At 38.0% G+C, this 10,612-nt stretch overlaps 1 protein-coding gene across 3 annotated transcripts; it reads right to left on the reverse strand.

The window, feature by feature from the left end:
• Positions 1-1,759: 1,759 nt before the first annotated feature.
• On the reverse strand, positions 1,760-8,112 carry LOC143418351 (uncharacterized). Of its 3 annotated transcripts, XM_076883078.1 has the most exons (5): positions 5,119-5,297; positions 4,875-4,991; positions 4,351-4,743; positions 3,682-3,798; positions 1,760-3,172 (listed from the first exon to the last, which is right to left on the reverse strand). In XM_076883078.1, exons 3-5 carry the CDS (start codon positions 4,726-4,728, stop codon positions 2,096-2,098), a joined length of 1,572 nt encoding a protein of 523 aa, XP_076739193.1. In that variant the 5' UTR covers positions 4,729-4,743; positions 4,875-4,991; positions 5,119-5,297; the 3' UTR covers positions 1,760-2,095. The 3 variants fall into 3 exon arrangements, with proteins under 3 accessions (XP_076739193.1, XP_076739192.1, XP_076739194.1); XM_076883077.1 differs by lacking the exons at positions 4,875-4,991; positions 5,119-5,297 and adding an exon at positions 7,909-8,112; XM_076883079.1 differs by having other exon boundaries at positions 4,351-4,991.
• Between the last annotated feature and the right edge of the window lie 2,500 nt (positions 8,113-10,612).

Raw genomic sequence — 10,612 nt, forward strand, 5'->3', positions numbered from 1 at the left:
GTATAAAGGGGAGCCTCTGCCTGTTAATGATATTCTGAGTGTTCTTTAGCACAAAAACACTGTAATGTTCTGTCAAATGTTATCAAGTTCCATGTCTATGTGTATTACTTCGAATTACTTTAACTGTGTATTTGGCTTGATACATGGATCAAAACATAAGACACATCTTAATTTAATGTGTTAGGAGTTTTAATGTACAGTGTTTAATCAGATAATGGTGGTTTATGTTGAGTATTTTGTAATAATTTTTAAATGGTGAGTTGGTTTTTATTTACACCATCTGTATTTGTTAATGATGGGAATGTTTAGTTGTTGATATTGGCTAGAATACTGTTTAAAATCGAAGAGATATGATATTATGCCTTGCTGCTTTATATATATTATAACGCCAACTGTCACATTGGCAGGCTACATGAAATGGTACTAAGGGGCATCATGATCTGAGAGGGGGCACCTTGGCATTTTTCTGAACTCCAGTTTCTCTGGCTAAAAATATAGTTATTTCATGTCATTTTTGCTTCTTTTTTTTTAAACTATTTATTCTGATTCCAGAAGAGCTTTAGTTTTTTAATGTTGGTTAAACAAAACTGAAAAAATAAAGAACTAAATAGAGACCTTTTGAACTCTTAGAATTTCTAATAGATATAAACATTCTTTTTTTGTCACTGAATTTATCTGAAGCTTATTTTATCAGCTGAATAACAAATTCTTTGCACCCACCTGTTCTGTTGATGAACAGCAATTTCATTCGAATGCTATTTTTGCAAAACTCACCACTTCTGAAAGGATGATATGTGTTGTTGAACTACCGGACAAATAAACTGAAATCTAATCAATTTCTAATTATTTTTGGACTATGTAGTACAGACAACTAAAAAATTGCAAATGACAAAAGCATATCGATAACATCTGTGTATTGACTGCCTGTGTTCCCAGGCACTTTAATTTCAGAGAAGGGTAGACAGAAGTGCATAATCTGTCAAAAATGTAGCAATACTTTATAATTAACCATATATACTATTTAATCTAATTAGAAATCCTGGCCTACAATCTTGTTTATCCTAGAAACTGTTAAATCTGATTATCATTGCTTGTTAATTTGTAATTATATAAGACAGTATAAAGAATTGTGAATCATCTGTATGTCACATTATGGCAAAGTCCTTTCAAAAAAAAAAAAACTTGTGATGGCAATATGATTTTTAACAAAACAACTAGTAAACATTTTGGAAGCTAATCAAGGGAAAATAGGACTTATTGTTACAAGATGATGTTTATAGGCCACATCAGCTTTAAGAATTTGTAAACAGGGTCTTATCATTAACTTTCAATAACTTCTTTCGCAACCATAGTGACATTCTTTACTAATATTAATGGACTTTTCACCCTAAAATCAAATTTACAAATTTTTCTGTTCGATAGCTGTAGTATTCCTTAATCCACATTGTTTTAGTGTGAGTTGCCCAATTTTAGAGATATTGACTGTACAAGCCTACCCCTCTCTTGTTTCACATGGTACTTAATGCTTAGTAGCAAAGTCCTTATGTAGACCTTATGTAGCTTCATGTTGTTTTTCAACAAGGAAGAGATCTCTACAGCTAATATCTCCCAAAACTAGGCAACTCACGACAAAACATTCTAGATGGATAAACAGCAAGCCAATGTGTGTCACTGCGGGGTATGCAGGTGTGTTGAGAGAACGTACCCAAAAGCAGACAAGGAGAGAGAGAGGACAATCAACTTAAAACAAAAGCGAGCCTTTATTCTGGCTGATGGCTGGAGTAAAAGAAAATAATGACAATGTGTACAGCAAATTTTGATGTGATCTGTCCCTCTAACGCTAAACACAAACCTTGTTTTCAACAGAAGTTAAAGATGTGGTCATTTTCAAAGAATTTTAAACAATAAAGAGTCCTTGTGAAATCTGACCTAACATACAACTAAACCATCAGAAAATTAAATTTGTGACTGCTTGTTATACGGCTGAATATATCAAATGCTTCAATGACAAAATGAAACAAGACAGAATTTATGAACTCAAGGATAATCATACAAATAAAAATTACAGCTCTAACCATTAGTACGCTCATCAAGTTCAAATGATGTCCATTTCAAAGTAATTGCTGGAAAGGACATTGTCGAACTCTGTGCGAAATTCAGGATAAGAACTGTAAGTGCATGGCACTTCAAGGGTAGCTCCACAGGTGTGAGCAACAGGCCTTCTGTTGAGCCCAGTTTCAGCATTAAAACACACCAAAATTTTGTCAACACATATCACAGAAGATCCTGTGCAGAAGCGCAGGATTTTTTCAGCTTTGGTTTCATCAGCGTTTTTAACATAACGCTGAAGATGGTTAAACGTTGTTTGTTCTCCGTGAGACAGCATGATTTTTGTTGCTTCAAATAGCTGCACTAGTCTTTTGCCTGTGGCCTTCTTTGTCTCATACAGAGATAACACACTTTCCTTGTCTGCCAGTTTCAGCTGCAGATGTGCCATGGGTGTGGAGAAGCAATCCATTATATACTTTGGCTCTTGGAGAATGGCCTTATGAGCCATTGTTTCAATGGCAGGCTGCATGTTGTTCTTAGGTGGTAGGAAGTGGGAACCCATCCTTGTAAAAAGGTCAAGCAGGTCCTCTTCATCATTTTCATCCATTGTGCCTTGGAGAGCCTTCTCAACAGCTGATCTCTCAACAGGAGGCAGATAGTTGAGAAACGATGCAATCAGAATGTCTACATCAACTGAGTCCATTCCGTGGATGCAGGCTAAAATGAAAGCCCTTGACAGCCTCACTGGAAAGACACCATGGTCTAGTAAGCCTTTCACCCATATCTGCCCAACTGCTTGCCATTCAGCCTCACTAAAGTCTGGCCTCAGCCTTGGAACTCGTTCATTTTCACCTTCACACTGTTCCAAAAATTGCTCCCAAAATGCAGTGTAAACCTCCCTTGACACCCCAGCATCATCAACAGCATTTTCATTTACAAAGTTCATCTTTAAAGTCACATTCAGAATGCGACTGTCCATAAATACAGCCAAAAGATCATCAACAACTTTTATCCTGCGAATTGATACATGTAGGGGGCTCTGTGGGTCTCCTGAATTTGATGGGGAAAGTTGGTTGCTTGAATCTAAACGCAAACCTTGTGCGATGAAATTCAGTCCATGGTCCTGAGTAAAAGACAAAACATGCACATTCCATAAGAAATGCAAATGAATTGTACAGATTACACAATATCAATGTTCTGAAAAAGTTTGAAATTTATTTGTCTAATTTTAGTGGGCTGTACATTCCCAAACCATGGTTGCACTGACAATTTATATATAACATTAACATTGTGGCCTGATGGATGTCCTTGTATGCCTCACAGAAAATTATACAAGTGTTCTTTACATGTATGAGAAGACTCACTTATGTGCAAAATAGGTAGAGAACACAATAGTGACACCAAAACAATGTCTCACTGCTGTGTTATGTAAATAATTTGATTTCAAGACAAAATTTCCTGTTTAATCTTATGTTAATGTAAAACACTGGAATTGTCTCTCAACTGACAATATCCTTTTAATTCAAATAGACCCACAAACTGCCATATCCTCAGAAAATAGCATGACATTTTTGGCATCTCTACAGTATGTAAAGGTAGGTGTTTATGGTTGCCTGAATTGATCCATCTTACCTGTGCAATCTGGGGTGCTTCCTCTTGTATTGACTGCATATGGGGTGTGGGCAAGCCATTAGCTGAAGACAATGGTAGCAGGAAACCATCCATAGGTAATCCATTTGTGTCGGCATTCTGAGAAGGAAGTATTGCATTAATTGACAACAGACACCTTAACCCTTCAAGATTAGAAGACTCTTCTTCAATCTTCTACCTTGGCCTATTCTAAGTCATGAATGTTCTTAAAAAGTCTGCAAAATATGTCAATAGGTATTAAGAAATAGAACAAAAATACACCACTTTATTTTCAGCCTACATGTCTCACTTACAAGAGTAAAAAGACATATTACAGTGGAATCCCACAGGTTTTTATCAGATCTTGATGTACTTATTGCTACTTAAAATGTTGTATTACTGCTGCAAAAAAAATCAAGTTTTAAACAAACAAGAGATGAATTCTGATTAATAGAAATCGAGCAATTCTTTCACAGTACTGTAAGTTATTTCTTTTAAGATCCAAAAGAGTATTACAGAAAATAACACACATGCTTAAATTTTGTCCAAGCAGGAATGCATGATCAGCTTTTTTAAAATCAGAACTATGCAAGTTACTGAATTTGATTATTAATAAATTTCCATATTTTGTCACACTTGAACCATATCAACCACAACTGTCCATGGTCTTACCTGTCTGAGATCCTCACTGTTGACATAATTCAGGGTTATCACGACTGTGTCATCACCATCTGCTCTGACAAGATCCTCTTCAGGATTCCATACAACCGTATCCGCTTCGTCTATGTGTGGAAAACGACATTCCAAATCTTCTGGAAGTTTGGCCAAGGACTCTAGTTTGAAGGATTTGTTAGGAACTATACTGGTCAGATCAATAATTTCAGAGCAGTGGTCAGGGAAATCATGATCACTTGAGTCAGTCTGCTGCCGCTGTCCCACGACAGTGTTTTTAATGTCTGTTGGGGTTGAATGCATATGATGGGATTTTCCTGGACTTTGTGTTGTCACTGCCTCACAGAGTGATTTCAGTTTTTTTGGATTGGGTTCCATCTGGAAATTGTGAATCTGTGAACCAGAAAACAAACACAAGACACAAACGAAAATAATTCAATTATTTTTTCAGCAGCCAGTCATTTTGTACATGTTAATGAATACAAAGCTGTAAGTCTTTCACAGATGTATTAAATGTACCTTACCACACAAGTCAACAACAAATTCCTGGAATAATTTCATCCTTCAGAAGTGCAAATATTCGTAGATGTACATAAAGCACTTGAATAAGACAACTCTTTATTGCAGTTGCACAGTCAAACCTAGTACAATAGTACAACAAAATTAGAAAATGTCGCATGTTACCACCGAGCACTACTAAACACAACAAAATACAGTAACTTTAAAGTGATCATTATTTTTAATAATAACTTTCTTATTTTAACAAACCTGTTTGCCAGTGTCACTGTCAGATGAATCCCCATGTTCAAGTAGATCTGGGACAAAATCATCTGTCTCACTGTCAAATCCAAGTAATGTCACCGGTGAATCTTCTTCAGTTATGCTGACAGAAAAATCCTCTTCAGATGAGGACTGAACTGTTAACAGTGTTTCATCTTTCGTGCAAATGTAAACTCTCAGGAGCTTCAATTTGGTTTGTTCATAAAGTTTGCCAACAGTGTCATCTAAAGCAATCGGATTTTTTTTAAAATCACAGATATCAATGACAAAGTCTTCAACTCTCCCTTTTGGCGAGTACCCATCTGGAAAAAACAGGTCCTTTCCCATTTCCAAAATCTTAGCTACAGTTGTAGTTTTTTCCACAGTTGCATGTCTTGTTCCTCCACCATTTCTGGTTCTCACTTGACGGTATTCATTACTGCTTAAATGAAGCCATCTGATTTCTATTTTTCTGCAGGTCTTCTCTGCTGCAGTATTTCTCTGTCTTGCCATCCCTTCACTTTGCTTTTGGAACACACCTGATGAACCACACAGCACTCCTTTGGTTTTTGATCTTACTTTCCGTGCCGCAATTTTATCTCTTAGGTTCTGCAGAACAGTCTCTTTATCTGTGCTGTACTTAGTTTGTTGACAGAAGGACTGGACAGCTAGTCTGTCACCATATGTCCTTATGTATTTTGCCATTTGTCCATCAGTCATGACGGACAGCACTGCCTTATCCACCTGCAGACATAAAACATTAGAGAAATGGTATTAATATACTTTTACTCTAGGAAGCCACACTAGCACACATGGAATACTAACTGTATTAGAATAGAGTTCTTAATCACTGTTCATGATCATTATCAAAAGTTACTCTGTCAACTTCTGTCTTATTACTTTACTGTTGCTGTGTTAGTATTAGTATAGTAATAGTAGTAGATATTTATATATGTTGGGAGAAAACCCTGCAAAAATAAACCCAGGAGGAATAGAGACACAATGAGACAAAGTTACTTTTTTATGCTTAACGTGTACACGGGTGAGCTGCTGGAAACAACCCACAACCATGGACAGTGGCTTGGCATTTTTATAGGCACAAATCACAGAGACAGTGAGAACAGGATAAGAAAATAATAAACAGATAAAATAAACAACTCCATATATGGTGCTAGTCTCGTCAGCAGAGAGCTGGGAGAGATAAAACAATCTGAAACAATATGTCCCCGAAACAATATGTCTTTGCTGGGAAAGTCTAAAAAGACACTTCTAAACTAATCTAACCACAGACAAAGGGCATCTTTGTACATTTAAAAGAAGGTAAAGAAACATAGAATCATTTTTCCTGTAGCAATATACTACGTTACTAAAAAATATTTTGCTAGTAAGGTATAAGTAAGGTAAGTTCCACCAAGTATTTTGTGCCATGCTGTCCATGTTACCATGGTAATGGCACAGCCAGATAACAACATCCAAATTCATGGGCTGCAACCTCTTTTTTTTTTTTTAAACTGTATTTATCACATTGTCCAAATTCATGGGCTGCATCCTCCTGAGGACCCTTTTGTAGACCGATTATGTCACAGCGATGCACCGAAGGCTATCCAATTTCGTAGACTCCTTTTTTTTTATTATTTGCACAGAAATGTACAACAATTCTGGCAATCTCTACAAAGATTCTATTTTAAATTCGTAAACTCCTCCGAATGCAGCAGACAAATGCGTCCTCCTTTTCACCTATTTTTTTTTAAATTATTGAACTTTATTAAGAAACAGTATACAGAACATGTATACAACCAGAACAAAATTAACATATGCCAGGGGGTGTAATACAAAGAATTACATTCACTTTTCACCGAATTTGAAGGATGGGTCCGGTGTGTGCTTCGTGGCCCATATCCCAGAATTCAAAGTGCGGCCCAGCCAAACTCCAGTTTCCGGTAATGGCGGCCGTTAATAAGTTTTAAAATGACCGTTATTAATCTTTCTGGGTCACAAAATTTTTTTAAACACATTTCAGGGGAGAACGTGGGTGTATAAACTTGAAATATCTTCTCGGTTTATCAAGATATCGCATATTTGCAAGTGCTTCGACGTTTTCCTTGATGTCTGTTACCCACCAGCTCGATAGGTAGCCGAGAGCTCAAGGGTCACTAAAGCCGCCAAGAACGGCACAACTCGCGGCATATTATTTTCAGATCACCGCGGACTTTAGCTACTCAGGCTAAACTTAATATATAAAACACTTAGACAACCTAAAAATGTTAATGTTTGGCTTTTTTCAGTGTTTCATTTGTTCGTGAGTAAAACGGTTTGGCTGAGATTAAAGTTATTAGATTAAATTCGATAAAATAAAACTTTATTAATCCCCCGGGTGGGTTCCACATTGGTTTTACAGCGCTTAATCAACGTCACACAGAAAACTGATTAAACAGAAGTGCGAGATGGTCGAGAATTTACTCCAGTGTCGTCTTATATTTTAGATAGAAAGGAGCAGACGGACGAGCTTATTACACTCCACCGAGACAGCGGTGACGCTAATCAGAAGGCTAGACCGTCCAATTTCCCCAGCCGTTCTGAGAACCCGGCCCACGTAGACCACGAAGCCCGAGTCCTCGGGAGGATGCAGCCCATGAATTTGGACACGATTTGAAATTTCAAAACATATGTGCACTTAACGAGTTATGTTTAATGAACCTGAACATATTTACAAGAATTAACATTAAAGGCCTGCATATACGACCTCGGTTTTTCAACAAGTTGAACCGCGGTGTTTAATGCTTTGTTGTTTATACGTACTTTGTCTTGTTGCATGTGCATGATGTCGTCGTGTGGGACCTCTCTTGACCGCAAGAAATGTTCTAAATCCTCCTCCATGTCCGCACCGTATGGAGCCCCGTACCGTAGCACCGCACCCTTCAACTGAAACGCTATCAAAAAGGAGCGGGATCTTTTGCGAGATCTCGCAATACTTATTGCGAGCGCTCGCAATACTTTTGCGAGATCTCGCAATACTTATTGCGAGCGCTCGCAATACTTTTGCGAGATCTCGCAATACTTTTGCGAGCGCTCGCAATACTTTTGCGAGATCTCGCAAAAGTCCGTCTAAATTTTTTTTTTTCCCTCCCTAATTTTTTTTTCTCCCATGTCCCCTGGGGGGCTCCGTACGGACCACTTATGTGCAGCCCTGGTTATTTAGCTCGTCATATTGCAGCCACAGAAATTATTTTGTCCATGAAACCATAAAGCTGCACTTTCTTTTTGCCTTATAGTCTGATTTGTCATAACTTTTCCGTTTTGTGGTAAGCTTTTCTTTGTCTGTCACTTCTTCACCCTGACCTGTCTTATTTGGCTCAGCAGAACTGAAATGCTTTTACACACGCACTCACATAAGCTCAGCGATTCTCTGCGCGATCAACCTCTCACATGTTTAAGCTTGCTGCGGGAGATTTCACTTGTCATGTTTGCATAGTAAGCTAACAATTAATAAGACGATGTCAGAGGAATTGGTGCACAAATTATCATCACTCACAGATCAGTGCTGTCGCTCTCTATACACAGTTTGCGCGATTGCAAAGTGAAAGCAAAAAAACAAGCGCAAATTCAAACGCGATTTCAATATGTCACATATTGACAGTGGCTCATCGATGCCAATGACATAATTACCCAGCTACATTTCTGAAAGAATGCAAAAGCATTGACATATATTTTTCCTTCCTACAATAGCCCGACGGGCAGGGAAGAGATAGATTTTGGTAGCCCGACTGAAAAAATCGCTAGCTCCAGGACGTCGGGCTAGCGATATTGCAAGCCCTGTATCTGATTGAGGAATCACTCATCTTTGGAAAAGAGAGTTTATTACAGAGAAATGTCTCTTTCTAAAATAAAAGCTATACTATCCGCTTCTTCTGGGCTATATTCTCAGCAGCATAAGGAGAATCATGTGCTAACAGCTGTCTAAATGACTCGGCTAAAGTTAGTTAGTTGTTTTTGTCTTTGCACTAGGATGATGTCGGCGTAAATGTGCAGTCATATTCGTTGTGTTCCCACTAGTGCTTTCAGGTTAATCTCGTTGAAATGACCTTAACGCCACAACACGGCAAATCTCTGTTAACGAGCTACCGCCGATCGCCCCGTGCATGGGGCTAGACGGCCAACACGTTAACGAGCTAACTGCGCTAACACACTAGTTCCCACCCATGTAATTGAGCATTGCATGGCACATCCAACATACTGTTTTACTTTAGTCCATGACTCGCTTACCTTCAGGGTCATACGTCACATGAAAACCAAAATAATTCCAAACGCCAGATCTGAATGAGGGTGGGGGAGGTCCATGTTGCAAGGAGAGCTTAACTTCTGTCTCGCTAGCTTGCCCTGCGCTCTTCCTTCTGACTATGCTGTCTGTGTTGAGCGCTCAGTGGATCTGCCCTCGACAGTGCAGCCTAGGCGGAGTAGTCGAACGCAGATTCACTGAGCGCTCAACACAGACAGCATCGTCAGAAGGAAAGTTGATAAAATAAATTACAAATTTTGTATTGTTCGATACATATGCGTACCGAACCGAAAGCACTGTATCGAACGGTTCAATATCGATACAAATATCGTTGCACCCCTAATGTTTATATATAAATATATGCGGTGGCCCCTAGAGACAAAACACGTACAAACTTCAAAACACATTTCTAGCATGAACTGAACTTCCAAAGCAGAGCTACTAGATCACTTAAATTACACAATTGAAAGCATGTGTGTATTGTTTGTGTATTTATACACACGCACTCATATATATATTCAAATAATTTAAAAAAAAAGTTCATTTACCTGTTCCACACACCAAATCCGGTCTTTGGTACTTGCTGGCTTGTGTAGCCACTAGGTAACAAAAGCTCAACACTGCGCCTAGCATCCTGGAGCACTTCTGTTGTCTTTTGTACGTGTTTTGAGTTTTTACGTGCTTCGGAGTTTTTACGTGTTTTGGAGTTTGTACGTGCTTCAGGGTTTGTACGTGCTTCAGAGTTCATACGTGATTTGAAGTTTGTATGTGCTTTGTCTGTAGGGGCCACCGTAAATATACTTTTTATTCACTTCACATAAAATGTAATAAAAAAAATCATATAATACAAAAATCAACTATTCACATTTCAACTTTTAACTATTTAAATTTTCAGCTTTTTCCTTTTACAAATTTAAAGTGAAACAACACAAAACACTGCAAACCACAAAACAATTAAATATAAATTAAAATATGAAAACAAAAAGAAGATGCATATTCTGCTGTCTTTCTGTGGTTTTCCTGCTCTGTGGTTAAGGGCCTTTTTTAGGTCTTCATTTTTCTTTTTCAAAGAATCAACTTCATCTTCGACCATAGCCTTCATTTTCTTTTCCAAGGCCAGAGCTCTAATATTACTCTGGCATTTCTGTTTGATCTCCATATTCTGGGCCTTTTGGTCGTGTATTACTTTGCCCATTTGATCTTTCTCATCAGCTAAATCTTTCACAG

This window comes from Maylandia zebra, linkage group LG4 (assembly GCF_041146795.1).
Source record: "Maylandia zebra isolate NMK-2024a linkage group LG4, Mzebra_GT3a, whole genome shotgun sequence".
Classification (NCBI taxonomy): domain Eukaryota; kingdom Metazoa; phylum Chordata; class Actinopteri; order Cichliformes; family Cichlidae; genus Maylandia; species Maylandia zebra.

Excerpts from the sequence above, each read along its gene's own strand:
- LOC143418351 (XM_076883077.1), bottom strand. The coding sequence starts at position 7,986 with ATGGAGGAGGATTTAGAACATTTCTTGCGGTCAAGAGAGGTCCCACAC. Across the intron at positions 4,744-7,908 it reads TGCACATGCAACAAGACAAA|ATTCACAATTTCCAGATGGA; the intron begins GTACGTATAAAC and ends TCTGGTTCACAG. Across the intron at positions 3,799-4,350 it reads ACAGTGAGGATCTCAGACAG|AATGCCGACACAAATGGATT; the intron begins GTAAGACCATGG and ends CTTCCTTCTCAG.